General features: G+C 40.5%; 1 protein-coding gene across 1 annotated transcript; it reads right to left on the bottom strand.

Annotated features, from left to right (window-relative positions):
- Positions 1–2799: 2799 nt before the first annotated feature.
- On the bottom strand, positions 2800–11171 carry LOC145433845 (uncharacterized). Its single transcript, XM_080311101.1, has 7 exons — positions 11039–11171; positions 10683–10765; positions 10361–10488; positions 8487–8673; positions 8035–8162; positions 7864–7968; positions 2800–3109 (listed from the first exon to the last, which is right to left on the bottom strand). Exons 2-7 carry the CDS (start codon positions 10753–10755, stop codon positions 2984–2986), a joined length of 747 nt encoding a protein of 248 aa, XP_080167227.1. The 5' UTR covers positions 10756–10765; positions 11039–11171; the 3' UTR covers positions 2800–2983.
- Positions 11172–13344: the final 2173 nt, after the last annotated feature.

The following is a 13344-nucleotide window of genomic DNA, read 5'->3' on the forward strand; positions in this document are numbered from 1 at the left end:
TGCCAAGTACGAAGTGCCTTCTCATAGACCAGGGCCCGGGCGTTTCGAAATCAAATTTGCTCAGCGAACAATCGCTCGGCGAAATTGGTCATTGTTATGATCATTGTGTTGCGGCGCTGCTATTATCGAAACAATACCGATTGTCAGACTTCGAGATTTATTTTGGGGTGGTTCTATTGCTCGGACCAGATTTTAACTTATATTTTCGTAATCAGCGCTGCAGTAGCTTTCGATTAACTTTTAGCGATTGGGTCGCCAGCTATAGCACTACCAATTATGCTGCTTATAGATTGCTGAGCAGTACACAACACTGCTTGCTCGTGCGTAAACGACGGGAGTTGCGTATGCGTATCTATCCTATTATCGAAACGATACCGATTGTCAGACTTCGAGGGCTATTTTGGGGTGGTTCTATTGCTCGGACCAGATTTTAACTTATATTTTCGTAATCAGCGCTGCAGTAGCTTTCGATTAACTTTTAGCGATTGGGTCGCCAGCTATAGCACTACCAATTATGCTGCTTATAGATTGCTGAGCAGTAAACAACACTGCTTGCTCGTGCGTAAACGACGGGAGTTGCGTATGCGTATCTATCAGTAGGTGGGTAATCTACACATAGATTGCAACTATAGATATTGTACAGTACAATCTCTACACTGCGTATACTGCTACAGAGTGTGGTGCCCAAAAACATAACAAATATAATCCTCAGGTCATTTCGCAGCCAATGATGTTATATTATGTATTATTCGATTCAGCTTGAAGTATATGATGTACGATCGTTATTTCGCGTCTGTATTTACCGCAGATAGAGCTGCAAACGTCGTCAAACTAATTCGAAAACCTGTTTTATACGCGTGTCTTAGGATATCGCTGTAGAAAATTGACTCTAAGCCTTCCGCGGAACATTTAGATTACTGGTGCCCAAAATCAACTGTGCATCAACAGAGTGTTAAGGGAACATTGCAAATCAGTGGGACCTTTGCACTTCCTTTTTAGATACCAGTTAAGAAATGCGAGGCTTCTACTTGAGAAGTGTCTTAGCATTGTTTGGCGACAGCGTGATACCAACCAATTGCTTAATGAGCTTATAAGTATTGTAGATAGAATTGGCATTCAAGAAGGACGGGGTTTCGATTTCGAACTACAACCTCTCCTGTGTATACCACTCCACGCACCACCATGTCTTTCTTTTACGGAGATTTGTGACATTCATGTTTAGCGCTACGGGATTGGGTAGATGCTTTAAAAGTAAGTGCATGCCTATATCGATATAATGGCAACATAGGCAACTATGTCGGTTATTGAAATGTCGTTGGTATGTCACCACAATATTGCAGAAACGCTGGCATACAGTGGTATAGTAGGTATTGCAGTTCTTTTTCAAAGCCATGACGTCACGAATATTCAATTGTAACGACATAGTAGATTGACATTGACAATTGAAAATATAGGGTAAATATAGCTCCTTTGACGAAATATCTGTACTATAACTGTTTAACCGACTATTTTGCGGGTTCCAACCGTTCCATATCAATATACGTCGGCTATATCGGGTGGCAGTTGTCCGTATAGGCTCATACAACATGTTTTCTTTGGAAAGTATTCACACAATTATGGCATGATTTTACAACTTAAAGAAACACAATTTTTTTTAAAGGCTTTTGTTTAAAACACATGTTTTAAACAAAGTGTTTTAAACCACCATTTGTTTTAAATGCGACCCTAGTGCATACGCCGGCTTATGTTACACACAAATTGATTGTGATTTAAAGTAATCTTGTACATAATTACTCTCTGCATAAGCAATGCTTATTAAGCATCTGCTATCTGTTATCGTCGACAGTTCCCAAGTGTATGTATGAAATTTGTAAGCTACGTTGCAATTTGAGACTCTTCTGTTTACTGGCCAGGGCTCAAAGAACAATAAAAAAACTTAGTAGGTGACATTTAAAACCCAATTTGTTTTAAAACACCTGTTAAAAACATGTTTTTGTCATTGTGTTAAACACATGCCTATTTTTGAAAAACATATTTTTGTAAATTTTTCATAAATTAACATAAACTAAAGTTTTAGGGAGTTATTCAGATTGGGTTTTTATTCGCGCTACGTACGGCTTATATGTCATTAGATTACTTAGTTTAATACCGGTACCCCCTCCTCAAAAATAAAAATGTAAATAGTAGGGATATGCATGATTTACAGAATCATGGGAGAACGGTATATTCTTAATGTCACTTGAGGGCGCTGAAGGCCGGTGGGATGCCTACATCTGGGAATGTGCACAGTGGAAACAGGGTATTTCGGCGCCAGTAGGGCCTACACATGAAGATCTGTAACATTTGGCTTCCACCTCCACATGTTAGAAAAAATCACTCATGTTTTACAATCTTGATTTTGAAAAATAGAAGGGATAAAATTTCATCACTGTCATGAGGGAAATTTTTCTAACAACCAAGTGAAATAACCCCTGTACCACATAGCTCACTATATTCACGAAGATAGCCCCTATTTGTAATGTCATGTCTCATTAATCATTTGCATTCGTCGTAATCCATAAAAAAACGTAAAAACATTAAGTTACTTTCCTTCCAAAGCACGATATAGCTGCTGTGTGTCAAACCAATTACGTAACTTTCAGGCATCAGAGGAGACTGGGGGTACGGTTACGCAAGAAAAGAAACGGATATCGTTTTCTTTGCCTCCCAACTTTGGTCTTCAAGCTTCATATCACCCCATATACGTTACCCCAATTCAATTCTGATTTGAGTCTCCACATAGCAAAACAATAGACAACCACGGTATAGATCAGACGTGATATTGTTCGGTTGTAGATGGCATTGAAATGCAAAGCAAACAGTAGCATTGGAAGTTATTAGGCAAAAGTTGAAATATCTTTTCCGCAAATCGTAAATCAATTACTCATGATTACGTTTTGTTTTGAAGATGAATAGCAATAATATCCAAAATTTCAATTTCATTCTATACCACTACTCCTTCATCCTCTTCTTCCACAGTAGTGACAGCGACTGTGATTTGTCCGGCGGAGAACCAGTTCTCTCTGGGATTGTCTTCGTCAGTGACCAAATAATTAAGGCTGAAATGGACCTGTAAAACGTAACAGTAGTCAAATAAGAGAGATGTGGGGCTGTATAATAATCGCATAGGCGTGTAAACATTTTTCATGTAGGTCAACTACAGAATAATACGCCGAGATCAGAGTTGTACCCTGTAGTTGACTTGACATATGGACACGTATGATTACTAGGGCAAGTTTTGTTGCACTAAAATTGTGAAAAAGTTGCACTTAATTTCAACAAAATTTGCATTTTTAATTTTTTGGAATTATTTGGGTATGAGATACTCGAAAGGTTCCGTTGCAGAATCCAACAGGGACATCTGCTAGTTTGGTTTCTTTCTTCGGTATTCAATCGACCCTGTATACAGTTTTACATTCTTTAGGTTTCAAACCTACATGGCAGCATTTGGCTGTCAGCTCCTACGGAGCTGTCAAAATCGGTTCTTCCGCATTTAGCGAACTGCCTGGCGAGACCGCCGAAATTACATTTTTCCGGTACGTGTCAAGAAAACAATGCAATGCGGAAATAATTTTCCGCAAAAAGCCAAACAACAAAGCGACAGTCCATAAAACCAGTCGAATACCATACCCAACCCCCCATAGGTCTGCAAACATGGTGCATGGCATTGCAAAAAAAACTGTGAACATCAATCATAAACAAATCTCAATATGTGACTCAGCAAAATATCTCGGCGTCACCATTGATTCCAAATTGTCTTGGAAGCAGCATATTGAATGCACAATATCAAAACTAGCTCGGTGTGTGGAAATAATGACCCGTCTCCAATCTTTGGTTTCCAGATCAGTACTACGAACCATCTACTTCTCTCTTTTCCACTCTCATCTGCAATATGGAATCGTAGTATGGGGAAATGCATGCACAACATTTTTGTGCAGAATTTGAACCCTGCAAAACCGTGCGATACGACTGATCTCATCTGTACCTTTACGTACCAATTTATCGCCTTACTACCGTAAGCATCGAATTTTGCGAGTTGATGAACTATATCGCTTCGAAGTATCAAAAGTTGTTCGCAAATATTTTTCCAATAGTCTGCCTCCTGTGTTTGATGACTTTTTCATACCTGCTAAACATGTCCATTCCCATAACACGAGATCCTCGTCTAAAGGAAACATCTACTTACCCCCACCCAATAGCAACCTAACTAAAAGATCTATCGACTACTCGGGACCTATCATCTGGGATGCATTACCACCACATATCCGTGAATTGCCTTATATTAGATTCAAAAATGCCCTACTTGATCACCTCTTGTCGTTACACTAACACTGTTGCCCTACCTCGCCCAGACATTGCTTCATTGATCATTTGCTACCATTGTTTAATTTTTTTCTATTTTCCTTTAACTAAACATTTTTTTACAGCCAAACTGTTCAGAGTCAAGTGTACCTGTTTGATGCTGGTGTGATCAGACTAGATGACCTTCACGGTCTTATCGATCATTCCTATCTAATACCGAATACTGTGCCCGCATATTTTCTGTACCACCATCACTGCCGTTTGTTATGTATTTTGGTTCGATGAAAATAAAGACTCTCTCTCTCTCTGTTGGTAACGTTAACAAAATAGCCTGAAAAGGTGTCCCAGTGAAAACGTATTTAGCGGCGATCTCGCCTGGGCGTCCGTGAAATGGGAAAGAACATCAATCAATCAATCAATCAAACGACCTATTTACGTATAGTACGAGTAATATCGTGCGTGGCTGGGGTTGTTCAACTTCTAGCTTGTAAGCCTTTGCGTCATAGATAACATTGAGATGCAGCTAATCAATCACATAGCTATTTTTTAAGCAAATCAAAAAGAGAACCATACTAGAAATAGTTTTATAGGATTTTTTTTCAAATTAGCCCTTTGCATTTTGCACAATACATGATAAAAGTTGGACTAAACATTCGCATGACAAAATGAATAAAGTTGCAAAAAGTTGCAGTATAAAACTCCATCAAATAGCTTAAAACACCATACTGCATATTTTCTGAGTATACAGGAAGCTACCGGAAGCTGTAGAAAAAAGTTGCAAAAACTTGCCCTAGTCATTACTGTACTGGTGTACACATACGCGTAGCCAGGATATGTATTTTGAGGCGTGGATGAAAAAAAAATCGATCGGATCCATTGGGACATGGCGTACACGTATGGCATTACAGTGACCTAAGTGCAAAATTGTGGGAAGGTATAAAATTGCCTTTCCTCTGCACTCCCTGGTTATGCCAGTTACTAATATGTCGCATTTTTTAGGTCTGTCATTTCTACTACCAATTGGAATTGCAATTTCCTAAGCCAGCCCCTGAATCGGAAAAGGATCGCGACTTTCATATCTCACAGCTCATACACATGTACTATTGTAATGTTGGTCTTAGAAGCAAAGAAATCCTTAAATATATTTCGTTGGCTGATTTTCAGGATGCGATACCGTTTAGTATATATTTCCTATACCCACTTTTCCACTGACGGCCATAATCTGATGTTGGAACTGTAATGTTCAACACATTTCAGCTGACGAGCAGTCATGCGCGGACCGTTTTCAGTAATAACTTCAGAACCTTATGTGGGCTGAGAAAAATCGGATCGCGGGATGCAATTGTCCGGTGGGTAGTAGTTTGGACCAGACATGGGGTAATCGCGATTAGTAATCGTAATCGATTACGACGATTACAGCATTTTCAAGTAATCGTAATCGCAATCGATTACATTCGGAAAAAATCGGAAGTAATCGTAATCGTAATCGACTACTTCCCATATTTAATCGATTTCTTTGTGAAAGAACGATTACTTTTTTTTGTACAGGACAATGACATAAACTGAACTTTCGTCAACAAGGATTACACCAGTTAGTGATATCACAAACGTCAGATTTTTAAATGCCATTGCTCATTATTACGTCAGAAGTGGCCTATTAGCTTTGCTGGTCATTACGTAAGTAAGAAGTATCTGGCTATCCACCCATAGTGAATAGGTATTCGATGTTTGTAAGAACACTCACCGCGCTGTATATCAGGTTATCACTGCGCTGTATATCAGGTTATCAATATATTCCATCCACACATAGTGAATAGATATTCGATGTACATTAGTGTGATTGTAAGAGCACTCCCCATGCTGTATATCAGGTTATCAATACATTCCAGACGCCGCTACCTCGCAGCATAGGACAATTAATCACCACTCTGCCTATTTTAAAATAGTAACGTATGTATTGATGTTTGGTTATGCTTAGTTAAACGCAGTTTGACCGTTGCTGCTTGGCGAGCAGTAGTCCGATGTAGTACGAACGTACACCGGACAAAGGTTTGAAATTTTGTAGGCCTATACTCGTCAAATAAAACATTACGGTTTCCACGACGAAGCATTAAAAATCAACAGCTGCTGATAAGCGAGTCGTTTCTCGTGATGGCCGCTTGCATTACATTATCTGTATTAAGTTGGAGGCAGAATTTTATGCTCACTTTCTCTTATTCTCATATGATTCTACTTGAAACGGGCGCCAATCGTTATTTCACAACTCAACATTTAGACCTGCCGCCATAGCCACCCGCTTATAAACAGTGTTAGCGTGGCTTGTAGCTAGAATCAGGACCAAAACAGCAAATCGTCCCCCACTCCAAACGTTGGTCTTGGGCGCCCATAGGGTGGTAAATTTTCAAGTTAAAAATTTAATTTCATCACAAATATTGGTAATTGCAGCATATTACTATTCATTTTTAATCCTCTCTCTGCCCCCCCCCCCCCCCCCCCCCCCATGGTCAGATTTACTTGAAAAGCTGGGGGCACGTAATTCATAATTATCACATCTGGTATCTACTAATAATTACATTAGGGCATGTTGTTAATTCGTGACCGCCGGTCTGTTATATCATCAAAAGATATTGTAGTGGCCCAAACGTAGCAGACTAAAAGAAATGCTTGCGTGTGACGCACATACAAATTGCCATGTATTTAATGCTCTGTGGCTGCCCGGGTGGTATTTGCATTGTGGGCTCAAATTGGAAGGACCGGACTGTTAGTCACGCCCACCCAGCGCGGCTATTGACAAAGGACACATATCTCAAGTTTCGGCCAATGTCTTTCATTAGTGGCACACTTCGTGGATTGTTGCATGCTGGTCGAAACTGCATATGTCTTTTGGTGTGTCGTGGCGCGGTATTGACTGGCACCTAAATGCCTGTTACTATAAATTATGCATGCTTTTTTCTTGAGAAGGAGACGTATGTATTTCAAAATTAAGCTATATAGAGACATTTAAATTGCGATGGTCGTAGACAATTTTCAAGCTCATGAAATCTCTCAAAAATAGTCTATAATCTGTGTTGGTTTACGAAATACTTTTGAGTCCCCCTCGAGCTCGCTCCCCACCATATTAGGAAATCTGGGGTGCGGCAGTTGTGGACCTAGCAAGAATGCAAATCGTTGGGTGCGATAAATCGTCCTCTATAAAATGGGCAATGGGTACTTTATGACGTAACAAACAAATATCGCATCTTTTTTTAAAGAAAGTTGTTATCTCATTAGGCCTTTTAGCGCCATCCATTTATTGTCTTTCAATATAACTTTTAAGATGCAAAATAACTGTAATCGTGAGTAATCGTGATTACTTTTCAAATGTAATCGTAATCGTAATCGACTACTTCCTGATTTTGCTGTAATCGTAATCGTAATCGTAATCGCGTCATTCACAAGTAATCGTAATCGCAATCGATTACATTCACGAAGTAATCACCCCATGTCTGGTTTGGACACCCTGAGTTATAGTAGATCACTTACTTCCTTCTGGTCATCGACACCCTGTTCGTTGACGAATCCAGTTACAACATGGGTAAGACCGTCGTCGGAGCTGGTGATTTCCCATCTGCCGTCGGCACCGGTGATCTAGAAGGACAATTCAGAAATTGCTATATAAGCGGCAAACTGCAGGACTAGACTCAACGAACTTACGTTAAATCGAGCTACGGGTGATGGGAGGGTGATGGTCAAAGAGTCGCCTTTGTGGTATCCAGGTCGGTAGAAAACATTGCTGCTGGCTTCACTGACTTCGTCGTTTTGTGGGAAAGAGTAGACAGACACTGAAGAAAGGTAAAAATATTGATATTTGGATAGGATAGGTCTATACTATATGATAACCGCAATCTTTCAGTTATATTCCAAAGCAACCATGTTAATATTTGTTGAGATGTGTCATTAAAATTTGTTCACAGCAAAACAGAATTCCACTGTATTCACTTCAGGGGTGTGGAGAAGCAGTTAAAACTGGTGAATGTGAGCAATATCAAAAATCGTTGGGCATGAGCACCTATACGCTAAATAAATTCCTATTCGCGAACCATTTATAGTTGCGAGGTTGAAACGATCTCAAAAGCTATTTCCGCTACTTTGTCGTGGTTACTTACACTCAGCAACGTCAAGGGGATCACAGCTGAACTCAACATCGGTAGCGTTGAAGAGAGCTCCTCGGCCGGCGTACACTAGAACTCTCAAAGTTCCGTTCTCCATTTCCCACCCCGCTGGGGCGGCGACTGTGTATCGCCCTTCCACTGGGTTGGTGCCGTCACCGGTAACAATATGTCCGTTCAATACCTAAGATAAGTAAAATTGAATAAGAAGCAGGAACACCGTGTGCTGGACGATTGAATTCAATTACTCTCATGGGCTTGCACCCGCGTGTTGGCATCAAGTCACTATAGTATACCTTCCAGTATACCTTCCAGTCAAAAGACATTTCGAGTCATTGCACATTTTGACTCGAGTCGAGTCAAGTCAATCGATTTTCGAAGGAGTCTCGAGTCATGTCAAGTCACTCGATTTTTGCGGGTGACTCGAGTCAAGTCGAATCAGTCAAGTCAAGTCACGAGTCAAGTCACAATTCAAGTCAAGTTGCCTTTTCGAAGTATGAGGCATGATTACGTCATTGCATTTTGCTATCTGTTTGAAATACAGGTTGAGTGGTTATTTATTTTGAACTCATGAACGAATATAGAGTTTAATATACACGGAGGAAGGCGTTGTATCGCTCACATAGACGTAGAACTCCTAATCCGCGTAATTCCATATCCTCAGTTTATTGTTACCAGCGAAAATAGAGAATAGAGAATAGAGAAACAAATTGATACCATTGAATACATAAACCACCTACATATTCGTGCGATAGAATTCAAGCCTGTGCCAATGGTTTACGAATATATATAAACTACATTCGAATTCAATTTAACTAAAACTAGAGGTTTGGGTAATGTAAGAACAGAAAACAGAGATGGATATTTTGCTATTTAATTACTTTACTACTAGTTTACGGCAATGTAAGCGATAAGCTACGATCACTTCGTTTGTGGTCAATTTATTTGTGAGAGAGCAATGGAGGCTCAATAAATCACACGATCATTGAATGAGTAGTCGCTCTCACAGGTTACATAAGAGGTTCGCAAGCAATCCGAACATATGCAAAATACAGTGATTTTTATTGACACCGATTACTTGATGACTTGATATTGACTCATGAATTTTGCTCCGAGTCACGAGTCAATCTAAATTTTTGATGCGCCGAGTCAAGTCCAGTCAAGTCATTTCTGCCAAGTGACTCGAGTCACCGAGCGAGATAATGTAATAGTGATGCGTCCGGCTTCTAGATCGGTTGGTCGTGGGTTCGATTCCCGGCCGAGTCAGACCAAAGACTCGAAAACTAGTATCAGCAGCTATCCAGCTAGGCGCTCAGCATGGAAAGCATGGAAGAGAAAAGTACGGGGTTGCTGACTAGACGACCTTACGGTCGTATCGCATCTCCGTCGTCAAAAGCATCTCGATGGTGCAGGTGGAAATGAATACCCCGTTCTCTCTCTCTCTCTCTCTCTCTCTCTCTCTCTCTCCCTATCTCTCCTCTCTCTCTCTCTCTCTCTCTCTCTCCCTCTCTCTCTCTCTCTCTCTCCCTCTCTCTCCCCTCTCTCTCTCTCTCTCTCTCTCACTCTCTCTGAAGTCAAGTCATACGAAAAAGGTGACTCGAGTCCCAACATCCCAACACTGGCTTGCACTAAGCTACGTCTCTGATGAAAGTAGCAGAACCGGTTTTCCATCGGATTAGGACTGATCCCAAAGAAGGTACAATTGAGACCACTATTCCTTGATTCCTCAAATTCTTTGCGAAATTTAAAGCCTTTTTCATGATATTTCTCACATGATGTGAATGAATCATGAATCATAGTACTAGCTGCAATTTTTTCTAATTTTACATATCCTCTTTTCTCACAACTTCAACTGAAACCACACTACTCACATGGAAAAGAACAGCGGGTTCTGGCAGATTGAAATAGCAGCTACCTTCTTCGACATTGCTGTACACGAACCCAGCCAAGAATCCACCATTGGTGTCCTCGTTTTCGGGCCATTTTTCCTCCCCAACAACTGAAAAGAAGGGACTCAATATTCGTATGATGTATAACATTATGTGGGGGGTGGAAAATAGCCTAAATTCGATGTGTATTATTTCACTGACTAGCCTGGAAGTGTGCATTTAGCGCACATACTGTATATATAGTAGATAAAGGTATATGTACAGGAAGAAGAATTCACGAAATAGGAACCTATCCGATTCTTACCTGGAGAATCCAGATCTGCATCTTCCTGGGCATATGCAAAAGCAACCAGGGCTAAGAGAACAATGAACTTCATCTTTATATATCTGAAAGTAAAGAACCTGATAAAGGATTTGAGCAGTAGTCTAAATCGATAGCAGTAAAACTGAATAGCCTATATCAATTATTACGCCATTTGCCATTTGCTCCCGGAAGTACAGGCTATATAGCATATTAGATGCAGAGCCAGTTTTTCTCATGACGTAATTCCGATCTGTAATCCGCAATTCGGCAGACAGTTCAATATTCCTTTAATTATGACTTTTTGCTAAGGATCAAAAGATAAGCTCCGAACTGTATTTTTCAGTACTCGGCCTGACCTGTGCTTCGTGTGGAAGAGGATTCTGTGACAAGACGGATCTGCGATCGCTGTATTTATATACGTAACGTATAAGACGTCCCACAACTTTCTCAAAGGAAAACCAAAAAATCTTGTATTGTCTCTGTTGCGAGATCTTGTCTCATTCTAGCACGCCATTTAGGCATGCAGCTGCCTTTGCCTTCGGGGCAAGACTGGAGATAAGCCTATATTGAAAACTTGTTAGTGTAAAGGAATCTGTGATCTATTAAGGTTTCCTCTCCTACGAAACCGGTTGTGTATTGTATGATTGTGGTTTACGGACTAGTAAGTATCGGCCCGACGATGGACAAACCTGTATATCTGGATCTATTCACCCGCTGATTGACGCTTATTACTCGCTCCCGCTGTACGCCAAATTTGAGTAGCAAGAAATCGAGTAATCACGGAGCAAGATGTTATCGCACTTAACCATTTTGGAATGAAGCATCAGGATATTTTTAAGGTTTGAACCAATTATGCCTCGTGGACGACGTCCGAGGGTATTCTGTATAGCTGAGGACACCTATATTGTATAGCAGAGGTCTCAAACACGCGGCCCGCCAGAGCATTTCGTGCGGCCCGCGACGACATTTTAGATTTTAATTAATTTTACAATATATAAATGCCACATCCACGTTTTCAAAGTGAAAATTCGCTCTTAAATTGCTCCGAAAGCCTGAGACTTTTCATCAAACTGCACTATCGCGACCATGCAGTAGAAGATTCACTATTTCGCCACATTTCGGATTCATGATGATTAACCCTGATCCGACAATAGTCCTTTACAGCACTATGCTTAGACGATTCGTGGGACTGTCGTTAGACGATTCGTGACTGACATTTGTGAGTTAGACTTGGACGCAACCTTTATTAGAATTACTCGGACTCGGGCTGACTCGATGGCAAAATGAAAATGAACCGAGTGGACTCGGAGTTACTCGGAAGTCCGTGAATTGGTTACAACCATGAACGCAACAAACTATTCGCGTGTCATCATGGGAATAGTAATAGACCAAAAGGCCGCAGCTTGGTATTTTTCTAACTAAGCAAGTAGTTATGGTAACCATTGGCATTCTGTTAGTAACATCTTGGGTCGCTAAACCATGTTATTAAGGCCACTTGAAGGTACCGAATACCGTAGTAACAACAATGGGTTGTTCGGCGTTCCGACATTTCTATAACTATGGCACATTTAATAATATAGTTATATTGTTATTTTTCTGCTCCAATATTCGAAGGTGTTTGATCATGAGCTTCATAACCCACTTATCAGGAGTATACCCGAATTCTGGATTGGGCTACACTGCTAAACCCCAAAAGCTGTGATATCAGATCAATCTCTATAATTAACATATTAAATTCAAAATATTCATTGTAGCTGCAAAATTATAACGTGTTAGCTTTTATGATAAAATTATATATTTGTCCGCTCACATGGCGTCGATATCTTATAATTAATATATATCAAGTACAACAGCACTTTAATTCAAATAGTTATAAATGTGATGATTTTTTCATGCCAGGCCTAAATTGATACAAGTGGAAATCACATTTTTATGATGTGCGTTGAATGTCAGTCTGCTGGGTCGACTTACTTTCAATAGGACAATTTCATCCCGTCAATAAAGCCTACTTGGAAAGACATGGAATCCCCCTATTGATGCTGCGGCCCGCAGCGTCGTTAAAAATTGGAAAATTGGCCCGCGAGCACATTTGAGTTTGAGACCTCTGTTGTATAGCCTACAAAATGATGTTATGTCGTCTTTTAGTTTCAAAAAGTTTGGTGACCCTTGATATATAGCATACTGTACAACAGGGGTGGCCAACCTTTCCAACCAAAGGCCACATTTTATTGACGAACTAATGCGCGGGCCACTAGCCGCGCGAAGCGCGAAGCGCGAAGCGCGAAAATTTTTCGAAGGTCATAGGTCAATAATGTTGCCATTTGACTATATTGCGGGCCTGCTGTATATCGCTGGGCTAAGTTTGCAAGGACTGGACTATTCGGGGCCTGGACATATCGATATCGAAAGCTTCGACCAACATGTGTCAATCATTTTGTGCCTATAGGTTTCATAGTCGACGGTATTTCTGCGAGCGCAAACGCAAGGTCGGATGTTGAACGACACTTTGTCTCGTAATCGCGAATATGGTTAGACTCAATCTGATACATTAGGCCAGTACTTCTCAACCTTTTTGTCTTCTCGGACCCCTTTTAGACCGTCACGGACCCCGCGGACCCCCTCAAGTTTCAGTTGAAATTTAGCTCAATTACCATCTAACAGT

The sequence above is a fragment of the Botryllus schlosseri genome, chromosome 2, assembly GCF_051294905.1.
Source record: "Botryllus schlosseri isolate E-star chromosome 2, Bs_hap1, whole genome shotgun sequence".
Taxonomy (NCBI): domain Eukaryota; kingdom Metazoa; phylum Chordata; class Ascidiacea; order Stolidobranchia; family Styelidae; genus Botryllus; species Botryllus schlosseri.

Excerpts from the sequence above, each read along its gene's own strand:
- LOC145433845 (XM_080311101.1), bottom strand. The coding sequence starts at position 10,755 with ATGAAGTTCATTGTTCTCTTAGCCCTGGTTGCTTTTGCATATGCCCAG. Across the intron at positions 7,969-8,034 it reads CACCCGTAGCTCGATTTAAC|ATCACCGGTGCCGACGGCAG; the intron begins GTAAGTTCGTTG and ends TTGTCCTTCTAG. Across the intron at positions 3,110-7,863 it reads GTGTCGATGACCAGAAGGAA|GTCCATTTCAGCCTTAATTA; the intron begins GTAAGTGATCTA and ends TACGTTTTACAG.